This window comes from Hyla sarda, chromosome 1, assembly GCF_029499605.1.
Source record: "Hyla sarda isolate aHylSar1 chromosome 1, aHylSar1.hap1, whole genome shotgun sequence".
NCBI classification, from domain to species: Eukaryota; Metazoa; Chordata; class Amphibia; order Anura; family Hylidae; genus Hyla; species Hyla sarda.
In genome coordinates this window covers 380,295,500-380,318,445 of record NC_079189.1, presented here as the reverse complement: position 1 = coordinate 380,318,445, position 22,946 = coordinate 380,295,500, and the positions used below count along the sequence as shown (strand labels likewise).

Below are 22,946 nucleotides of genomic sequence, written 5' to 3'. Positions count from 1 at the left end.
CGGATGCTGCATCTAAGAAGTCTCTCACTGAGATTCCTTTTACTGGTTCCCGTCTTTTTGGCAAGTGCCTGGATGAGATTATCTCTGAGGCGACAGGGGGCAAGAGCTCTTTATTACCTCAAAACAATTCAAGCACCTCTTTCTGTAGGAAGTCTTCTTCCTTTCGGACATCTGGCCCCTCTAAAGGGTCCAACCAGGCGCCTCACCGGGACAAGAAGGTTCCCTTTTTCAAGGCCCGTCCATCGTGGAAGTCTGACACCAACCGGCCCGACCGTTTTGCGGGCAACCGCAAGCCCACTTCTGCATGAAGGGACACCCGCAGCCTTTCGGGTGGGAGGTCGACTTTTTTTTATTTTTTCGGGACGTTTGGACCACGCACATTCAGGACTCCTGGGTCAGGAACGTGGTGTCCTACGGATACCGGATAGAATTTGCCTCCCTTCCAAGGGATCGTTTTTTCCAGTCACATGTTCCCTGATCTCCCTCGCTTGCGAGGGGATTTCGGGAGGCTCTTCAGTCCCTTCTCGTCCAGGGTGTCATTATCCCAGTTCCTTCAAGGGAACACTTTTTTGGGGTTTTTATTCCAATCTTTTCGTGGTTCCCAAGAAAAAAATGCTCTGTGCGGCCAATCCTGGATCTCAAACGTCTCAACAAACATCTTATCCGCCATTTCCAAATGGAATCTCTCTCCGTTCGGTGGTGGCATCTATGGATCAAGGGGAGTTTTTCCTCGGTGGACATCAAGGATGCCTACCTCCATGTTCCAATTTTTCCTGGACACCAGCTGTACCTCCGCTTTGCAGTTCCGGAAGGTCATTATCAATTTGTGCCTCTCCCTTTCGGGCTGGCAACAGCGCCACGAGTCTTTACCAAGATTCTGGCGCCTGTGGTAGCTCTGTTACGGTCAAGAGGGGTCTCAGTGATACCCTACTTGGACGATCTTCTCATAAAAGCCCCCACCAGAGCCAAAGCTCTGGAGAATGTGAGCCTCACTCTTCAGACCTTATGTCGCTTCAGGTGGATGTCAACCGAGACAAGTCAGTTCTCTTACCCCCCCCCCCACACCCAGTCTCTGGTCTTCTTCGGGCTTCAGTTCGACTCTGCTCGGATTCGCCTTCTGCCGGACAAACGTCTGGCCCTCTTGTCGTAGTCTGCTCCCTCCGGACACCATCCCCGATCTCCATCCGTACTTGTATGGAAGCCCTGGGTCGGATGGTGGCAGCCATGGAGGCCGTACCCTTTGGCCAGTTTCATCACCGTCCTCTTCAGCTGGCTATTCTTGCACAATGGGACAGGTTCTCTCTCTCTGTCTCTGCGCTGGTGGCTCGGCTCCCCTCTTCTTCTGGGGCGTTTCTACCTCCCCCTCCACTGGCAGGTGGTCACGACGGATGCCAGCCTGTGTGGGGGGGGGGGGTGTTTTCAGGAATCAGACGGTTCAGGGCCTCTGGCCTCCCCAAGTAGCCCTTCTTTCCACAAACATTCTGGAACTGAGGGCGATTTCTGTGTCTGAAGCATTGGGAGTCCCTGCTTCTTGGTCACCCTGTCCATGTCCAGTCGGACAATGCTGTGGCATACATCAATCGGTAGGGGGGCACTCGCACCTCAGCGGCCATGTCCGAGGTGTCAAAGATCCTCCTCTGGGCGGCACGAGTGGTTCCAGCCATTTCTGCAATTCACATTCCAAGAGTTCTCAATTGGGAAGCGGTTTTCCTCAGTCGGTCCTCAGCCGACCCCAGAGAGTGGTGTCTTCTTCCGGAGGTGTTCGCGCAGATCTGCGACCTCTGGGGGACCCCGGACGTGGATCTCTTCGCGTCTCGACACAACCGGAAAGTTCCGAAGTTTGTGTCAAAGACAAGGGACCCCCTGGCTCTAGCCGCGGATGCCTTAGTAATTCCGTGGTCGGGCTTTGTCCTGCCCTACCTGTTCCCTCCTCTCCCTCTCCTTCCCAGGGTTCTGAGGAAGCTCAAAGCGGAAGGAGTCCCAGCCATTCTGGTGGCTCAAGACTGGCCTCGAAGGGCATGGTACGCCGACGTGGTCTGGCTTCTGGACGACGTTCCTTTCCTCCTTCCTCTTCGTCCAGACCTACGGTCCCAGGGTCCCCTTTGCCACCCCAATTTACAGTCGCGGCATTTGACGGCGTGGTGGTTAAGACCGCAGTTCTAAGGGTCCATGGCTTCTCTTCCCAGGTAATTCGCACCATGCTTAGGGCTCGCAAGCCCTCCTCTACAAAAAATTACCACCGTATTTGGCGGTCTTTCGTTGGTGCGAAGCTCAATCTCTTTCTCCAGTTACCGCCGTCTCCTTTACTTTTTACAGTCAGGGTTGGAACTAGGGCTGGCTCTCAGTTCCCTTAATGGTCAGGTTTCAGCCCTTTCTATTCTTTTTCAGCATCCTCTGGCTTCCAATTCTCATGTCTGGACCTTCCTCCTAGGAGTGGCACATGCGGCCCCTCCTTACCGGTCCCCTTCTCACCCTTGGGACTTGAACTTACCGGTTCCCCTTCGCCTCCTTTCCTGGAAAGTGGCTTTTCTTATAGCTATTACCTCCATTAGGAGAGTTTCTGAACTGGCAGCTCTCGCCTGCCGTTCCCCTTTCCTGATAATTCATCAGGAAAAGCTTGTTTTCCAACCAGATCCGTCTTTCTTGCCTAAAGTCGTTTCGGCCTTTCATCTCAACGAGGACATCATCCTTCCATCCTTTTGTCCCGCTCCTTCTCATCCCAGGGAGTGCTGCTTCATAAATTGGATGTGGTTCGGGCGGTTCAGACTTATCTTTCCGTCACCTCGTCTTTTCGTCAGTGCGATTCTTTTTTCGTTCTATCGGAAGGCCGTCGGAGGGGACAGCCTGCTTCTAAGGTCACCATTTCTCGGTGGATCCGATGTGCGATTTTGTAGGCTTACCACTGCAAGGGGAGGACCCCACCTTTTCAGGGTTTTGGCTCATTCCACTCGCTCTGTTTGAGTATCCTGGGCTCTCCGAAACAAGGCCTCGGCCTCGCAGATCTGTAAAGCGGCCACTTGGTCGTCTTTACACACTTTTTCAAAATTCTATCAGGTTCATACCTTCGCATCGGCTGATTCTAGTCTGGGCCGTAAGGTGTTGCAGGCGGCGGTGGTACAGCCGACTGCCTGACCTTTTTTATTCTCTGCCCACCCAAGGGACGGCTTTGGTACATCCCAGAGTCTGTGTCCCCCAATGGAGCCAATAGAGAAAAGGAGATTTTTATTTTTTAGACTTGCCGTAAAACCTCTTTCTCGAAGGATCCATTGGAGGACAGCTCCCACCCTTTTCTTGGGTTCCTTTTTCTGTTATCTATCCGATGGAGTTTTCAGTTATTTCTTCGGGTTCTTGGACAGTTCATGGTTTTTTCCTTTGACCTGTCGGTCTCCTCCTATTGCTCTGAGACTAAACTGAATTGCTCAGTGGCCAGGAGGCGGGTATATCCTGCTGGGAGGAGCCGACTTTTTGGTTACCATAGTGTCAACCTCCTAGAGACAGCAGCATATACCCAGAGTCTGTGTCCCCCAATGGATCCTTCGAGAGAGAGATTTTATGGTAAGTCTAAAAAAAAATCTTATCGGGGGCCCCACCTCTAGCGCACAGTTCACTAAATTTAGCAGAGGATATTCTGGGGGATGTTTCTCAAAGCCTACTGGATGCATTTTAGTAAGTGACCCCTCTTTGTACTCCTGTTCACCCACGCTATAGCCTGGTCTAGCTTTTGAGTGGGTAAACAGTCTGACAGTTTTCCTTTGATTTGTAAAAATGGCATCCACTTTGCTGTTACTGCAATGATCTGCAGATTTTCCAGCAACAGACTTGCTGTAGAAAGTTTGCAGCATATCATATGGCAAGTGCTAGTGTTGGAGTTGCATGTGTCTCAAGACAGTGGCTATATTTTAGTTATGACCATTTACATTGGGACTGAGAGCATCTTCAAGGGTATGGATGTACTTTCATCTTGCTTACTTACCACTTTCTAAAGTACCATAAATGGGGCTGAAAAGCCAGTTTTAAATCAATGATCTTGCCCATAGGCGATTACTAGCTGGTCAGTGGGGGACTAACTAGGACCCCCACTAATCAGAACGGTGTTTCCTTATACACAAAGTAAATGGGGTGGCAGCACACATGCTCGACTCAGCACCCTTTTACTTACTGTGGCCGTTGCAAAGTTTGCCTAGTGCTCAGGTTCACCCTTCTCTTACTAAAATACAGGCCATATAAAATATGTATCTATAAAGGAAAGCATAACTAGCATATTTAGCAGTCAAGTCTTAGTATCTTGGAATGCTAAATAGTTTTTTTTGTATTTTTCCACAGATTTGCAGTCCCCCATGAAGCGAGAGCGACATTACTCCCGGTCAGAGAGAGAAGACGATGACTGTCATGGCAGCCCAGTTATAGACGAGTCAATGTTGTCCAAAAAAGAGCTGCTAGGTCTGCAGCAAGCTGAGGAGCGCTTGAAGCGTGACAGTATTTACAGACTGAAACGGGTATAGCACTGCTGCCAATCTATCTTGGCATCATTTATTTTTATTTTTTTTTAAGGACTAAAATGTTTTAAGGAACAATTGACATATGTTGCACATGAATTTCGATATAATTTCTTTAGTTATGTAGTTTTAAAAAAAAATTGACGCTTTAATGCTGCTCCTATGTATATCACTTTCTGTCAATTATACTGGCATTTTACCTACCCAAACGCCAACATTTTGGAAAACACCTTTCCCTAATAATCTTTTCTAGTCTTGGCGGCCAGTTCAACCTAACAGTAATGGCATGAGCAAATTGGTAGTACCAGCTGTGTTGATAACCAACTCATGAGACATTTGGCAATCTGGCCCAGCAAAGGGTTCTGCTTCAGCCTATTTTTAGAATTTGTCATTCGGTTAAAAGGGGTTATCCAGGCTTTTAAAATTGGCCTGTTCTTAGCTAGGTAAATATGCATACTATAGTATAGAGGTCCGCAGCGGTCCTGACGTGCAAATCGGTCGTCCGACCTGGGTATAGGGGCGAAAGACTAATCGAACCATCTAGTAGCTGGTTCCCTCCCTCCACTAGTAAAATGTATAATACATAGTATGCATATTTACCCAGCTATCACTACATTTGTGTTTTATTTTAGTTTTTTTGTTTCTCATGGGCAATTAGTTTAGTTATCCCACTTGCCCTGTATTTTTGCTAGTGCTTCTTCCTGTTTTTTTTTTTTTTTTTGTCTGTTTGCTTTTTAATCTTGTTAAAACACATGTTTGTTTAATAATTAAACCTAATATTTCAATGCACCTTTCTAATTTTTTTTTCTTATCTACAAAAAGCGTCCCCGTAAGTATCCTACAGCTGTTTATACTTGCAAGCTCTGTGACGCCTTAGTTGACTCCATATCTTCTGCACATAAACACATGAAAGAAAAGAGGCACAGGAGAAATGTCAAGGTAAGGTCTCTTTCCTGTATGTGTGTGTAATAAATATATATAATATATATTTTCATTCAATCAGTACTCCATTAGGCCCAATGGCTGAGGCTAATAATCTTCATTTTAGGAATACCTTTTTATCTCCTTAGTCTTTCTCAGTGTCTAGATATAACAAGCATTAAGTGCCCAGGGGGTGTTCCCCAGTGCAGCTAGAGTCCATGTAAGTATATCCCATTTTCTTTATAATCACCTTAGCTAGCTGCCTGCTTGGGTGCATTAGATATAGTACATGGGCTGGACCTACCTGGGCTCTTGCCATCACGAAGAACTTCTCTTGAACACTTAACTCTTTTGTTAGTATGCAAATGAGGTTATTTCTCAGTAACCTTGTTGAGGGGCACAAGAACCCTGGGTATATTTTGCTTGCTGCTAGGAGGCGGACACTAGGCAAAAGAGTCTGCTGCCCTGACCTGTTCTTCTTCTTTTTTTTTTTTTTTTTGTTAGCAACTGTATAGTTAGGATTTTTTTTCTCTTTATTTCCTTATAGGTTTGGCGACAGTAGCATGGTCTCCTTTGGGGGTCCTCCTTTATTATTTGACTGGAGTTTTTTTTTATTTTTCTTTGGGGGGGGGGGGGTCCTTTTTTCTGGGGCCTGCTGTACTGCAGTTCATATCTCCTGCTCACCTCTTCGGTCACTTCCCTGAGCGGAGCCACGGCCAACGGTGCATCTCTCTGGCTGCGGTCTCTTCCCCTTCCTCCTCTCACGTGCCGCTGGTGGTGGTCTGTAAATTTAATCAGTCTTCGGCCCTGCTCTCATCCTCTGTTGCTCCACCGACTTGGTGTGCGCTCCGGAGTTCTGGGTGCTCCGCCTTTCCCGTTCCCATGGCACAATAACATGCTCACAAGCGCTCCAGGGGTCAGGGCTTCAGTCAGTCCTGGAGCAGCGCATGCGTCAGTGGTCGCCATACCCCTCCTTATCCTCTGGCCCTATAAGCGTCAGCACATGCTCCAGGGGCTGCTCTCTCCCAAAGGTGTCCCTGTTAACCTGTCCTACTTCGGTGATGTCATCCTGGTGGACTCCTCCTTCTTCTCTTGCTGCACATTGCTGTCTGGCTCCAGCTGCTCTTCTCTTCAGACACCTATCACTTACAGGACCCAGGAACTTCGAATGTTGTCCCTGAAGTTGCCTTCCGCCGTGCTCGCTGTCCCACTAAGGTCTCCAGTTCTCATGCTGAATTCGATGAGCTACTCTGATGGTTGGAAACACCCAAAGAAACATTAAGAAGCTTTGAGCCCTTTACCATTTCCTAGGATCTTGTATCCAAATGGACCTCCCTGCCTACAGTGGACCCTCCTGTATTGCAGCTATCTAAGTCCACTTCCCTTCCATTGGTGGATGCTGCTTCCTTTAAGGACCCATCTGACAAGCGCATTGAAAATGTTGCCAAGTTTGCTTACAAGGCAGCCGGTTTGGCACGGTTACCAGCGTTCGATTCTACATGGGTGGCCAAGGCTCTGTCGGTTTGGGCTTCCCTACTTCGTCGGTGTATCCTGTCAGGTTCTTCCCCGGAAATCTTTCCAACCTGGCGCAACAACTCTCCAATGCAGGGTAGTAGCTTTGTGGCATATTGTGTGGCTATTCATTGCTCCATGTGGCTCAAGACTTGGAATGCCAATGCAGCTTCTAATCGCTCTAACAGAACCATCATTTGGTCTCCTCTTCACTGGGAGGGTCGTTCCTTTCTGCCACTTCACTAAGGACTCTAGCCTCATCGGCTGGGGGTGTTTCTAGGACAGGACTGTTGAAGGCCAGTAGAACCAGCAGGGGACCTGTCTTTCCAGCAATGTTTTGGCACTTCAGGCTATATTACTATGTCTTCTCTAGGAACCACTTCTTCGGGGTCTCTTAGTACAGGTCCAGATGGACAATGGCTCTGCTGTGGTGTATGTTAATCACAAAGGTGGCACCAGCAGTGCCTTGGCGAGGGCGGAAGCAGCCAAGATTCTTGCCTCGGCGGAACTCCACGTTTCCTCCATCTTGGCGGTCCATATTCCAGGGTAGGACAACTGGGAGGCAGACTTTGAGTTGCTCCATGGCCGACCCTGGGGAGTGCTCCCCCCTTTTTGGAGGGCTTTGCTCAGAAACGCAGTCGTCTGAACAGTAAGGTTCTATGTTTTGGCGCCAGGTCCCGCTGGCACTAGCCGTGGACGCTCTAGTGATCACTTAGACCTCATTCTCCCTTCCCCATCTCGTCCCTCCTCTTCCCCCTCCTTCCCAGGGTCCTCCGGAAGATAAAGGCGGAAGACGTGGTACGCAGATGTAATTCGTCTCGTTGCGGATGTTCCCTTGCGTCTGCCAGACTCTCGACATGCACTTGCAGGGGCTTCCTCTTCCACTCCAATTCACTTCTGCGTTTGACTGAGTGTCTAATGAAACAATGGTATTGAAGGCGCAAGATTTCTCTACCAAGTCATTCGTACCATGCTATGTGCTCGGAAGCCCTCGTCTGCCAGGATTTACCATCCCACCTGGCGGGCCAATTTCCGCTGGTGTGAGGAGCGGTCCGTCTCCCACTTCCCTTCACCTGTCGAACCTCCTGTCCTTTTTTGCAGGCCAGTTTGTAAACGCGTCTTTTACTCCGCTCTCTCGAGAGGCAGGTGCCTGCACTTTGCATCCTCTTTCAGCGGCCACTGGCATCTAATTTGCATGTTTTAATGCTGGCTGTGGCTCACGAGGCTCTGGTGTACTGGTCTCCCACTTTGCCCTGAGCCTTGCAGGGCGCTCCGTTTGAGCCCATCCAGGAGGTCTCTGTTTCCTTTCCTGGAAGGTTTCCTTCTTTCGTAGTGGTTACGTCCATCAGGCGTGTCTCTGAATTGGTGGCTCTCTTGCCGTTCCATTTTCCTGATTCTTCATCAGGATAAGGTGGTTCTTCGTCCTATAACTTCTTTCCTACCTAAGGTTGTTTCCGCTTTCCACCTGAATGAGGATATTGTGCTGCCCTCACTCTGCCCCACCCCTTCCCACTTTCAAGTGTGCTCTCTCCATAAACTGGATGTGGTCCTGGCCATTCAGGCCTACCTGTCAATCACCCCTTCCTTCCAGCATTGTGACTCGCTGTTCGTGCTTAAGGATAAGCATCGCAGGGGGCTCCAGGCCTCTAAGGCAACTATCTCCCAGTGGATATGGTCTGCCGTTTCGGAGGCTTATTGCTGTAAGTGAAAAGTTCCTCCCTTTCAATTGATTGCCTTTTCCACCCCCGCTGTGGGGGCCTCCTGGGTGGTCAGCAACAGGGCTTCGGCTCTGCAAGTGTGCAATGGGGCTACTTGGTCTTCCTTGCACACCTTTTTCCAAGTTATACCATACGTTTGCATCCACTGACAAAGGGCTTGGCCGCAAGGTTTTGTAGGTGGCAGTGGTTCAGTCGTCCGCATTAGTCTGTTTTGTTTATGATGTTGGTTATGAGGCGGCCGAGAAGTAGATTTATAGTACTCTCCGTCAAATCTTTCTCGGAGCCTTCATTGGGGGATACAGCACCTGACCGACAACCAAACCTAACCAGGCAACAACTGATGATCAGTGGTGTTGCTCTGCCTTTTATTTTATTTATTTTTTATTTTTTTTGTCTGCTTCCTAGTGGCAGGCAGCATATACCCATGTTTCCTGTGTCCCCCAATGAAGGCTGAGACTTTTCGTTGAGGTACGAAAAAATATACTTCTTGACACTAGAAAGGACTATGGAGAGAAAAAAAAGTATGCATGAATTTATTACTAGGCACTTGCTTATTTACACCCCTGTTTTCCAGCTGTCCATTTTTCTTTTTCTGATATGTTAAAATAACCCTATTACCACTGTCAAAATGAAAACAATGTGGCATATTTAAGACACAAATGTATGTAATTCATATAGGATAAAAGGGAAGAGGAGTTGCTGACAAATCTGCCACCACCTAAGCCACCTCAGATACAAGCAGTTGGTGTTGCAGTAAACAAAGTGGTGCAGGAGCATGGTTTAAATGAAGAAGATATGGCCAAGAGACAGGCAACGGTTTCAGCCATGGAGACAGTCATAAAGGAGAAACTCCCAGGTACAAAACAGTTCATACAGGATTTGATAGGGTATCTTTCCAGTTAAGGTTTATTTAGTATCCGTTTGGGATATCTCTTAACTGGATGCCCACAAGAGAACATATCGGTTTACTTTTTCAGTGTTTCTTTGTGCCATTTGTATATCTTTCCCTTTGCAGTGAATGAAATGAGCTGCAGTAAAGGCCCTGACAAATCAGCAGAAATACTTGTATTCTGAGAGGGCCCCTTATCTTTATAAAGTGATGAATACAGATACACTGGAGCCAACATGAATTTTAAGTAACTGGAAGAAAACCGGTCTCAGGGCAGAATATACAGTATTATCATATGATTTTAGAATAGCTTCAACTATAAAGAAAAAATATAATTGTGATGACACACTAACTTTATACCTGTGTGTAAGGTTACACTACATACATAATTATACACTGTTTCTGTAGACCACTATGCACCCAGTAGGAAAGTCTGTCTGCATACCAAGCCAGCTCTGTGTGCTTTTTTCTCCTAGGGTGTTCCTTACGGCTCTATGGGTCCTCGAGCAGCAGAATGGGTTTCAGCAATTCTGATCTGAACATAGATATTCAGTTTCCTGAAACTGTGAGTAGCATATACAATTTTTTATTTTTTATTTTTTTTTTATATATTACAAAGATTAGAGAACCTTCATTGTGATGATTCTTAGATAAAGACCATATTTCCTAATAAAAGTGCATGTAAAATAATTCCCAGCAAGATTCAGAGAGGTCACACAGGTGTGCTAATTGCTCTTCCAGTATTTCACACCAAAGGCCAGTTTCATCAATTTTCTCAATCGGCGTTAAGGCCACAAATCCCATCCTGACTGCAGGTCAGTCTTAATTTAGGCCACCTTTTGGTCAGAATCTTTGCCAAAACCAGGAGTGGTTCCAAAATACAGAAAAAGGTGCACATTTTTACATTATCATTTTTTTTGTTTTAGTCCTATTGTCTTTGTTAAAACTAATGTACAAAATACTTTGCTGTCAGTTTGCTCATTAGAATAAGACCTAATCACACTATAAAATATATAGAACCAGCAGAGCCTTAGAAACATTAGACTTACAATCCATTGGATACCTTAATGCCTTGTTGATTGAGTAATTAATCCAAATTATTGAAGTCTTGCCAGCATCCTCGAAGTTAAACTTTGCAAAAACATGCAGGGGTGGTAGCAGACTCGCCAGGGCACACAGGCAAGTCATTTCCTACATAAAGCGTACTTTTCCCTGTAAAAGACCACTAGTGTACTTACGACCCATGACTGGCATAACCTACACTTAGCAGTGCCATTCCTCAGTTGCTTCTATTTGTACTTATTACTGTACTTGCCTTATTTTTTATTTTTTATTTTTTTTTACTTCTAGATGAATCAACCTGATGTTCTTATTTTAGTTCAGGAAAGCCTGAAACAAAGCGGTAAGATTGTTTCCATGTGCCATATATAGATAAAGGATTTTTTGCATGTTACGTTACATTGAGTGGTATTTAATATAAGCACTGTGCTTTCTTTTTCAGACTTATTCACAGACTTTGAAGCTGACTTCCATGCCAGGGTTCCTGTAGTGGTGTGCAGAGAAAAACAAAGGTCTGTACACCTTTAACATATGTATTGGCCTTCAACTAAAATTATTTCTAATGCTATATGTAACAATATATTTCTGTATGCAGACAATACAAGCATATACTACTTTAATATTTAACATTTTGGGTCTTTATGACCTGGTACTTTTCTTGTCCTCTGCATTAATTGGTGCATTGGCAGGGAGATGCTGCAGCATGAAGTTACCATACTGGAGGCAACTAATACAACACATACAAGTATTAATAAAACACAAGTACAGTTTCTAGAGGTGTTTTCCGTTAAGGGATAACCAACTGGGACCTGCCATCTATGAAGCGAGCACAGTTTCTGTGCTCACTTCATAGTCGAAATGCTGCTTAGTATATACATGTACATCCTGGCGTGTTGTCCAATGTCATTAAGGGGGCTACTAAAACTGGCTGCTGCAGCACTGCATTTGTGAGTCTGCACCAGCTGAGAGTTCAGCTATAAATTACACTAGTCTACTGGTATAAGTTTACTGTGGTGCAGTGTCATAAATCCGATTTAACGTCACACAGTTTTGTGCCACTGGATGTTGCATTAAACTGTATATTTACTTATAATATCATTTCTGGCATAAATCATACATTTTCCTAAATGATATTAATCACTATGACAAATTGTGTTCAATGCCTTTAACCCCTTAACGATGCAGGATGTAAATGTACGTCCTGGTGAGCTGGTACTTAACGCACCAGGACGTACATTTACATCCTATGCATAACAGCGAGCATCGGAGCGATGCTCGCGTCATGCGCGGAGATCCCAGCTGCTGATAGCAGCCAGGGACCCGCCTGTAATATCAGACATCCGCGATCCCGCGGATGTCTGCCATTAACCCCTCAGATGCCGTCATCAATACAGATCACGGCATCTGCAGCATCGCGGTACTTTAAATGGATGATCGGATCGCCCGCAGCACTGCCACGACGATCCGATCATCCAGCATGGCGGCCGGAGGTCACCTCACCTTGCTCCGGCCGTCTCCCGGGGTAAGACCGAACAGCCCGAACTACATCCAGCTTGTGTAGTAAGCGCTCCTTAGGATGAGAAGGAGCAGGACAATGTCCTCATTGAGATGAAAGGCCGAAACCACCTTAGGCAAAAAGGAAGGATCTGGCCGGAAAACAACCTTGTCCTGGTGGATCACCAGAAACTGAGAACGGCAGGAGGGAGCTGCCAATTCAGACACCCTCCGGATGGAGGTGATAGCAACAAGGAATGCCCCTTTCCAAGAAAGGAGGCGGAGAGACACCTCTCTAAGGGGCTCAAAGGGTTCACCCTGGAGGGCGGGAGGGTGACCGATAAGGAGGAACAGCATGCGCCACTCCTTGAAGGAAGCTCCGGACATGAGAATTAGAAGCCAGATGCTGCTGGAAAAGAATAGCAAGGGCTGAAACCTGACCTGAGAGAGCAGGTCCGGACGGAGCGGAAGGCGCAGCGGAGTGTCGTCCAGAAGCCTGACTACGTCGGTGTACCACGACCTTCGGGGCCAATCTGGAGCTACCAGAATGGCGGGACGCCCTCTGTTTTGAGCTTCCTCAGAGCTCTGGGAAGGAGCAGAAGGGGAGGGAACAGATAGGGTAGGGCAACCCCGCCAAAGGAAACACTAGGGTACCACGGCAGAGCCTGAGGGTCCCGGGACTTGCTTTTCGCCCAGAGGAGAATCCTGGTCACCTCGGCCATGGCTGCTGAGCAGCCAGTGCCGCCTTGTGGATTTATGCACGCCACTGGACGCGGACAGGACTGGACTGAAGCCTGGACTCCCAATGAAGAAGATAAAAGAAGAATTGCCTGTAATTCCAAAATGTTCATCGGAAGAAGGGTCTCTCGGGGAGACCAGAGTCCCTGAACCGTCCAATCCCTGACACGCCGCCCCAGCCCGACAGGCTGGCATCCGTTGTAACTACCTGCCAGTGAAGGGGAAGAAACGACCGCTCTTGAAGAAGGGGGGGGGGCACCAGAGCAGAGACTGACAGACCCAGCGGGGGAGAAAAATCTATCGAGGGACAGAGGAGACATGTCCCATCGAGAGAATCGCCAGTTGAAGGGGGGCGGTAGAGAAACTGGGCAAGAGGTACGGCCACCATCTGACCCAGGATTTCCATACAAGTGCGGAAGGGGACTGACCTGGCTCCGAAAGGAGCGGACCCCAACAGAAGCGCCAGACGTTTGTCCGGCGGGAGGCAAATTCGGCAGAGGCCATGTCGAGACGAAGTCCCAACAAGGTTATAGACTGGGTAGGACAGAGGACTGACTTGTCCTGATTGACCATCCACCTGAAGCGATCCAGAGTGTGGAGTGGAGAGTGACGTCCAAATTCCCCAGAGTCTGGGCTCTGGTTGGAGCCTCGATGAAAAGGTTGTCCAGGTAGGGTATCACAGAGCCTCCCCTCGACCGTAACAGGCCCATCACTGGCGCAAGGATCTTGGTAAATACCGAGGAGCCGAGGCCAGACCAAAGGGGAGGGCTATGAAATGAAAATGCCCCTCCGGAACCGCAAAGCGGAGGTACCGATGATGGCCTGGAAATATTGGCACATGGAGGTAGGTATCCTTGATATCCACTGAAGAAAGAAAGAACTCCCCTTGTTCCAGGGACACCACCACCAAACGGAGAAATTCCATTCGAAAGTGACTGAAGAGAAGATGAAGGTTGAGACTCTTGAGGTCTAGGATTGGTCGCACAGAGCCGTCCTTCTTGGGAACCACAAAGATTGGAATAGAAACCCCGGAACCATTCCCCTGGAGGAATGGGAATGATGTCCCCCTGGAGAAGCAGAGACTGGAGCGCCTCTCGAAATTGCTTCGCCAGAGAAGGCGACCGGGGGCCCCGGGATCGACAAAAGCGATCCCCCGGAAGGGAGGCAAATTCGATTCGGTAACCCTTGGACACCACGTCCCTGATCCAAGGTCCAGATGTCTCGAAAAAGTAAGAGACAACCTCCCACCTGAGAAAAAAGCTGCGGGTGGAGGCCCACTTCATGCCGAAGTGGGTTTGCGGTTGCCTGATTTGGGGGCAAAACAGTCGTACCGGTTGGAGTCCGACTTCCAAGACAGGCGAGCCCGGAACGAGGGAGCCTTCCTGTCCCACAAAGACGCCTGCCCGGACCCTTTGCTGGAGCCAAAGGTCCGAAAGGGAAGAGGACTTCCTTTTGGGAAATAGGGCAAGCCTTATTTTGAGGCCAAAAGGAACTCTTACCACCCGGCGCCACAGAGATAATCGCATCAAGGCGCTTGCCGAAAGGACGGCCACCCGATAAAGGAACAGTGAAAAGACCTTTTGGAAGCGGCATCCGCAATCCAATCTTTAAGCCACACAGAGCGGCGAAGAGCTGCTAGGTGACACACAGCAAAGGCAGGACAACGGGCTGACTGCCTGGAAGCTGCGCACAGGAAGTCCCCAGAATTAGAGCATTGGAGAGCCAGGACAGATGGATCCTCTGGGGGGGGATCCCGCTAAGATATCCTGATGGAGCTCTTGGCACCACTCTGACAGGGCCATGCCCATGTCAAGGAGAAGATGGGAAGAAAAGAGCCAGCTGCTTCAGAGGCAAACTTTGCTAAGTATTCTACCTTGTTCGTGGAATCCTTGAAGGCAGCAGCATCTGCTAGTCGCAGTGTAGTTGCCTTAGAGATCCGGGAGATTGGTGGATCCACAGAGGGAGGGAAAACCACCTAGGGGACAAAGGCCTTGTCTAATGGATAACTTTCTTGAATCGTCTTGATTCCCGGGAACCTCTTGTCTGGATGTTAACATGCAGATTCCAGAATGTCGTCAAAGTCAGCGTGAGAGCTGAACCTTTGAGATGCTGGCTTAGTACGATGAAAGGATACTCCTGCAGTGGCATCCGAAGATCCTGGGTCCTAGAAGTGAAAGGTGTCCCTTATGGCTGTCACCAATGAGTTCACCGTTTCAACTGAATCCGATCGGTCCTCTGAGTCAGATGCCGGCTCGGAAGCCTCGTCCACCAGTTCACCAGGAGAATGTAAACTAGTAGAGGCAGCCCTGAAGGGGGGCGACCCTGACCGGGTACGCGGCTCTGGCGTGGCAGAGCGGCGACGCCGTGAACGTCCTCTGGAGGAGTGACGTTTGTGCCCAGATGACGAGGGGGTGGGACCCACGAGGGGAACGCCCACGTCTATCTAAAGACCCAAGGGAAGAGTCAGACAAGGCACCCCTAGTACGCTTGTGAGAGCATGAAGTGTGTGGAGACGAGGAGCGGGCCCTCTCAGAGGCCCTGCACAGGGTAGCAGAGGCACTAACTAATAGGCCCCTCCTAACTGAAATTTGCGCCCACGGTGCTGATTGGAAGCTAATTCGCGCCTCTGAAGAGCTCTTACCATGCTGTGGGCGGAGCTATGAACTGCCGAGAAGAAGCAGTAATGGCGCCCGCTCCTTGTCCCGAGCGAACATGTCAGCCGCATATGCGCTCGGGGGAACAGAGCGGGTGGCCTGTACGCCGGCAGAGACTGCCGGAGAAAGTGAAAGTAAGCCCGGCCCGTACCAGTGCCGCGGCTGTCAGCCGCATATTAGGCGCTGCATGAGAAGTGAAGATGAGCCGGCGCTAAGAGTGTCTGCCCGAACCAGCGCCGCGGCTGTCAGCCGCATACAAGGTGCTGGCGGAGGAGAGAGAGGTAAGCCGGTGCTGAGAGCGCTACACGCACGCACATGCAGTTAAGTACCCCATAAAATTACATGCCCCCTGAAGCGCATATACGCAATGTCTGTGCCCCCTCACTCGCAATGGGGAGTCCCTGAGTCCCCACCTGGAAAACAGAAAAGAATAAGGAATAAAAAGCGAACACTTCCCTATACTAGGAAAACAAATCAGAAGACCTGGTCTGGATAATTCCAGACAATGTCCACCTCCTTCAGACACTAAGCTTAAACGGATTACCTCAGGGCCTGAAGGCAGGTATATCCTTCTGGGAGGAGCCGACTTTTTAATTACCATAGTGTCACACCTCCTAGAGACCAGCATACACCCACGGTTTGTGTCCCCCCAATGGAGCCGATAGAGAAATAGCTTTTTTTATAACATTTTATTCCCAAAAAATTCATTAAAAAAGTATTAAGTTTTATATAAGCAAATATGGCTGAAGTGGTCCCGTTGGAGCAGAAAAATCCTTGTGGCGGTGCTCACTCAGTGATGGCTGTCGGTAGCCAATGGAGAAGTATACATCCTCAGCAGACAATAACCGATGCGGACAGGTAAAATAAAGAAACAAAGGTATTTATTTAGATAAATGAACGGACTACACGTTGCGAGGGGCCGGACCCCCTCTTCATTAGGTCCAGTCCAGTCCGGACCTGATGAAGAGGGGGTCCTGCCCCTCGCAACGCGTAGTCCGTTCTTTTATCTAAATAAATACCTTTTTGTTTCTTTATTTTACCTGTCCGCCTCTGTTATTGTCCGCTGAGGATGTATACTTCTCCATCGGCTACCGCCAGCCATCACTGAGGGAGTGCCGCCACGAGGATTTTTCTGCTCCTACGGGACCACTTCAGCCTTACTCCACCGGTCAGAGATCATCTCGGACACGGGATCACCTCAAGCAGCTCCCAGCCTACTAACCCACATTTGGGTGACACTCTTCATGAGATGTTGTACTCTGCGTACATTATTACCAGGTGAGCACCGTTCTATATACTGTGCATACACCTAACTCCACCGGAATAACAGCACAGCTGCACCCTCCCGTTTGTCTCTCCCTCCCTCCTTTTGTCATTTGTGCAAATAAGCAAATATGGTATCAATAAAAAGTACAGATCACGGCGCAAAAAATGAGCCCTCATACCGCCGCTTATACGGAAAAATGAAAACGTTATAGGTCTTCAAAATAGGGGGGGTTTAAACATACTAATTTGGTTAAACAGTTTGCGATTTAAAAATAAATTTTTTTTTTAAGCGCAATAGTAATAGAAAAGTATGTTATCATTGGTATCATTTTAATCGTATTGACCCAATAAAGAACACTTGTCATTTTTACCGTAAATTGTACGGTGTGAAAACAAACCTTCCAAAATTTGCTAAATTGCGGTTTTCTTTTTAATTTCCCCACACAAATATTATTTTTTTGGTAGCGCCATACATTTTATGGTAAAGTGATGGCATTACAACGGACAACTGATCCTGCAAAAAACAAGCCCTCATACTAGTCTGTGGATGAAAATATAAGAGTTATGATTTTTTGAAGGCGAGGAGGAAAAACTAAAACGTAAAAATAAAATTATCTGAGTCCTTAAGGCCAAACTGGGCGGAGTCCTTAAAGGGTTAAACCACTGTAAGGCCTAAGTACAGCTATGTACCACTTGACATTTTTGGAAAAGTCACTTACTGGTCACTTTAAATGAAGGCAAAAATTATTTAGTTTATTAGAATTTTAGATAATTTAACTGATCTTAGAACTATAATGTAAATACAAATAACTAATACTTTATTTTTTATACATTGAGACTAGATATGAGCATAGGACTGTATCCACTTTTTCCAGCCCACCGGAGCGCCTGAAAGCTGAACTAAGTTCATGACGAGAAGTTTGTGACTTATCGAATCACTGGAACTTCGCTCATCTCTAATTTAGACCACCATCTTGCCAGAACTGCTTTTTAACCGCATTTAGATATATGCTTTTACTGAATGTCCTATGGACATACTTAGTGACCAGAATGAAAACCAAAGAGTTAACTATTAGTATAATGTATGTAGTTTAAAATTTTTCATCCGCATCACTGGACTAATACGATGAAAGCTTTTCTCTTGATAATACTTTGTCCAATAAAAAAGTATTACAAAATTCTGCAACATTCTTTTGATTTTGAATGTATATGGATATAGAGAATTGACTAACATGTAAGCACATTCTTAATGTTTAACATTAAAAAAATGATTTAAGCAAAAGGTCCTTTTCTGAGGGCACATGCTTTAAAGGGGTCTGATCGCTGGGGGTCCTGTCGCTGGCACCCCCAGCAATCTCCTGACCGATGCTGAGGCATTACAGACTCTGAAGCCTTGGGTTGCCATGATCGTGACATTACGCCACTCCCCCTCCATTCATGTCTATGGAAGGAAGTGTGACGTCTAGTACACAGCCATCGCACCCCTTCCTTTTTTCGTTTTGTTTTGTTTTGGTTTTGGATTTGTGTCAACATATACTCATGGTTAAGGTGTCCCCAATGGAGCAATCGAGAAATTACAGCTTGGCTCCTTTTCATTTCAATGGAACGGAGCTTCATACCACACACTACCTGAGGACAAGTGTGGTGCTGTTCAGTGAATAAATATGCTTTTGTTTTTCTAATACAGGGTACCCTCATAGATTAGTGTATGAGGGTACCCTACATCACCTGTCCTTAAAGGGGTTATGCATGTATTATATATAAAAACAGGGATATTTCCTATTCTCTTAAAGCAGGGGTCTCAAACTGGTGGCCCTCCAGGTGTTGCAAAACCAACTCCCAGCATTCCCAAAAGCCATTAGCTGCAGCAAATGGCTGTCTGGGCATGTCCAAGCATGCTGGGAGTTGAAGGGAAATGCTCATGCTTAAATGGACATGGTCAGATACAAAATCTTTGATGTACATCTTGGCAAAATATTAACCTTTCTAATATACTTCATAAGAAAATGTTAATTTTTTTGTTTTTTTATATATATATAATATATATATATATATATATATATATATATATATATATATATATATATATATATATATATATATATATATATATATAAATATTATAGAAATATAATATTATAGAAATCATGGCTTTGTCCAAGCTGAAGCACAGACATGGACAAAGTCCAGTAAGTGAGGGCGGGCTAGCACTCCTCTGTGCTCTCTTGTCTGATGGCACTCCTCTGTGCTCTCTCTTGTCTGATGGCACTCCTCTGTGCTCTCTCCTGTCCTATCAGACAGGAGTGCTAGCCCACCCTCACTCACTGCACTTTGTCAATGCCAAAATGTACAACATGTAAAAAAATTCTTGTAACTGACAGTGCCCATTTAACTACTTATCCCGTACCCACAGGCTAGGGGATAGGTGTCTGATGGCACACACATCCAGTCTCCCGGCAACCTGGCTCTCCTCATGTATGGAGTGCTCACCATACAGAGTGGTGGCTGACATGCAGCCTCCATGCATCTCTGTGGGAGAGACTGAAATGCAGCACTCGTGTATCTCTGGCTCTCCCATAGAGAAGCATGAGGAGAGCCCGGGTGCCTGGCCACTGTGATCACCCCGCCCCCCCGATCTTCTGCCTGACACCCCAGCTCTCCTCATGCACGGAACGGTGGATAGGGAGTTGAGTATCTGAGTTAACCAATGAAGACAGGTGATTTAGGGTACTTTTGTACACTAATCTATATGTATAGAGTTGATTTTAGCTTTAAAGCTATTAAAGACTAATGTAAAATCTATTCTTTTCTTCGCCTGAATAGTGACCTTATATGTAGAGTGAGTGCTGGCAATGATAATGCTTGTCTTACAACCAACCTTTTGGCCGCCTTGGGTAAACAAGAACCAAGACTTGTTCCACTGGTTGTGGCTTTACGATATTGGGCAAAGGTAAATCATTGATATATTTCTACTTTTTACGTTTATTTTTTAAAAACATGCATTAATTTATTAACAGAATTGTAGAGTGATTTAAGGAGTACCCTTTGACTACATAATCTGACTAAACTGTCTTGGTTACAGGCTATTAGCAATATTTTATTTTGTATACTTTAATAAAGAAGAAATTGGTTGTGAAAAAAGTGTAACTAAACTAATGCTGTTTGAAAGAGTCTAAAATCCACCCCTATCTTATTATAGAGCAGATTGTGGCTGCATTGTAGCACAGGCTTAAAGGACAAGTCCATGTCTGTACGGAGCCCCAGCTCTCCCACAGACTGGCGTGTTATGACCCCGCCCCCTAAGCGGGGGAAAACCACGCCCCCTCCTTATATCTCTATAGGAGAGAAGTTGCGTAACTATCATGTGCAGCTATATAAAGGTAATTTTAATTTGCTGAAGTTCCCTTTTAACAGAAACTATCAAGGATTGTCTGGGCAAAACATTTGGGTGTTCGTGCAGGGAATGAGTAAAAAATAGTCTTTCCTTCCTTGTTCCAGGATCAGCTGTCTCCAGCTGGAAAAAGTAATAGTTTGGCTTCTCATGCAGCTCCAGCCAGCAGCTGCCCTCTCCAAGGAGCTGCAAGTACAGGGTCCCTGGGGATGGACAGGGCTCAGTAGCAGGGCAAGGAACAAAATTTCAATGTTGGCTACATTTATTGAAGAATGCGAGGTTTCTAAGACTTTGCTTGAATTTTCATCAAATTCCATTTGATGGGGGAAAAATAGCACTGTTGCCAATTTAAATTTTTTTTTATGGCAAAATAGAAACCCATTGTCAGTGGGGTGGCCAGGTGACATTGATGTCTGTGTAATGGATCTGGTGAACCAAGCTTTATTTGAAAGTAGAGGTCCGGTTTTATTTTTAGATGTGCTAAATCATTATTAGTTATTTTGTGTAATTATATTATAATGTGTTTTTTTTTTTTGTTTTTTTTTTTTGTTTTTTTTTTACAGCTATGTGGCATTGATAAGCCTGAAGAAGGTGGCCTACCACCTTATGTGGCTGCACTCATGGTGGTTTTCTTCCTTCAGCAGAGAAAGGAGCCAGTTCTTCCTGTATACCTAGGATCCTGGGTATGTTCTTGTATCATTAGTTATGTTTTTGTAAGAAAAGATGGACAGGCATGTGGAATTCCTATCTCCCGATGCCCGGGACATGAAGTTCCACGTGCTGGGCAGCTAAATTCTGCTGACCTTTAGCCCTGCTTTGTGCTAGTAGAGCCGGCCAGACAACAGCAGTGCTCTGGGTGTATGGAGCGGGCTCCTGACTCGAGCCCTCTCCATACCTGGCGGCCTCCAGCTGATTTCAGCACCTGGGAGCCGCTGCTAATTGCCTGGCATGCAGTGATCGCCACGGCCAGCTATTAAATTAAGAAACCTTTTAACCATCCCTAGTGGGGTGGATCGCCACCCACCCACCCATTTTTAAAGGAGTGTTCCGACAAAAAAAAAAAAATTTGTACAAACAAACCTTTTTACATCTTAAAACTCCTCATTTATCCACATATGCATCTGTTCAGCAGGGATCCAATCAATGGGACCCCCACTGATCATGAAGTCTCTTATCCTGCAAGTCAATGGAGTGGCAGCACATGTGCCTTAATGATGCCAGATGGGTAATGAGCGCCAATCACAAGAACTGTCCTTTTGCCCCCTTGAAGAATAAGTAGCGTGGCAGCGGGCATGCTCAACTTCCACTCCTTTTATTCACTATGGAACTTCGAAGATAGCCAAGCACTGTGCTTACTGGTCTTCAGCAGTACCATATAAAGTAAATGGAGCAGCTGCCAAGCATGGGTGCTGCCACTCTATTCACTCAAGGTACAAGAGTCCACTGTTGTAATTGGTGGGGGTTCCAGGGGTCAGACCCCCAGAATCAGATGCTTACCTTTTGAGACAGTGTTGTGCCAAATTGGTAATTCTTTCAATTATATCTTTTGAGAATACTATTGCTGTTACAACACTATTGGCAAATGTTCACCAATACTTATACTAATTAAATGAATAGTGGAACTTATGAGTTTGTTCGGAATTTGATATATTTGTGACAAAATAGCATCTGAAAAATTGTAAGGGATAAAGGAATAAAAGCTGAGCAATATAAGTTATGTAAAATTATTATTTTTTTTTTTCTTTAAGATTGATGAGTTTACAATTTCTAAATTGAGTCAATTCAGACTGAAAGAACCCAACAGCAAATATGTGTTTTGGGAATACAGTGCTGCAGCAAACAGCGACAATCAAAATAATGAAGAATGCACTTCTAAAGGAAAGGTAAAAAATGCACTAATTCAGTGTGAAAGTCTGCCTCATTGAACACAGATGGAGCTGGATGCCGTCAATCACTAAATGAAGTTTAATTGATTGACTGTAATATAAAATACCAATTTAAATTGAGGCCTGCTTTGCATACCCTTCACTTTACTAAAACTTGCACCTGCACACAGGCATAAGTTTTAACTAAAATCTATGCCAGGTCTGACTTGCCCTACGTGCAGCCAAATGTGCACCTGGAGGCAAAATCGTACCTGGTGCATATGAAATGCCAGTCTTCCAGTAAATCACCCACATAGTCCTTAGGAGAAACACTACATTTGGTTTCAATAATACAATTGTGTATTCTATTCCAGGTGCCACTCTTCTTTGACTCAGAAAAACAGTGTTCTGCGCCTCTTGGTCAGCTTTGGGTAGATCTGCTTAGATTTTATGCACTGGAATTCAACATGGCTGACCTTGTTGTCAATGTTCGTGTTAAAGAGAAGCTTTCTAGGGAATTGAAGGACTGGCCTAAGAAACGAATTGCTGTAGAAGGTAATATTATCTTTTGGTAAAAATATTTTTAGTATTTGGTAAAAATCAATACATATTTAACATTTCCCAATGTGACCATCAGTACCTAAATGTGTAACCTAGTTTGCTTAATAAGTGTATTCTGTAAATGTACACCAGCAATAAAACATCATGTAAATAGCCTATCTAACTAAGGTGAGTGAGAGAGTGGCAAGGCCAGCAGAGTCTACTCGTAGTGGCCCATATGTTCCTGAGGCTGGATTTACATGGGTATATTACGACCTAAAGTCCCAGCTTGACCACTGGTCTGATGACCCAAACCAAAGTGTCGCTTTGGGTCAACAGAAACGTGGTCTGGCTGGGACTTGTGGCTGTTAAGCTCCTGTATAAATCTTGCCTAAAGAGGAGT

The 22,946-nt window shown here is 46.2% G+C and overlaps 1 protein-coding gene across 1 annotated transcript in view; it reads left to right on the top strand.

Annotated features, from left to right (window-relative positions):
* The window catches only part of TUT7 (terminal uridylyl transferase 7), a 108,375-nt gene that overhangs the window by 23,605 nt on the left and 61,824 nt on the right, over positions 1-22,946 (top strand). Inside the window, exons 3-12 of the mRNA XM_056566469.1 lie at positions 4,324-4,496; positions 5,319-5,435; positions 9,326-9,503; positions 10,013-10,101; positions 10,887-10,938; positions 11,038-11,107; positions 19,571-19,697; positions 20,702-20,821; positions 21,887-22,021; positions 22,378-22,558. Coding sequence (XP_056422444.1) covers positions 4,324-4,496; positions 5,319-5,435; positions 9,326-9,503; positions 10,013-10,101; positions 10,887-10,938; positions 11,038-11,107; positions 19,571-19,697; positions 20,702-20,821; positions 21,887-22,021; positions 22,378-22,558 — 1,242 coding nt within the window. The remainder of the gene's footprint in view (positions 1-4,323; positions 4,497-5,318; positions 5,436-9,325; positions 9,504-10,012; positions 10,102-10,886; positions 10,939-11,037; positions 11,108-19,570; positions 19,698-20,701; positions 20,822-21,886; positions 22,022-22,377; positions 22,559-22,946) is intronic.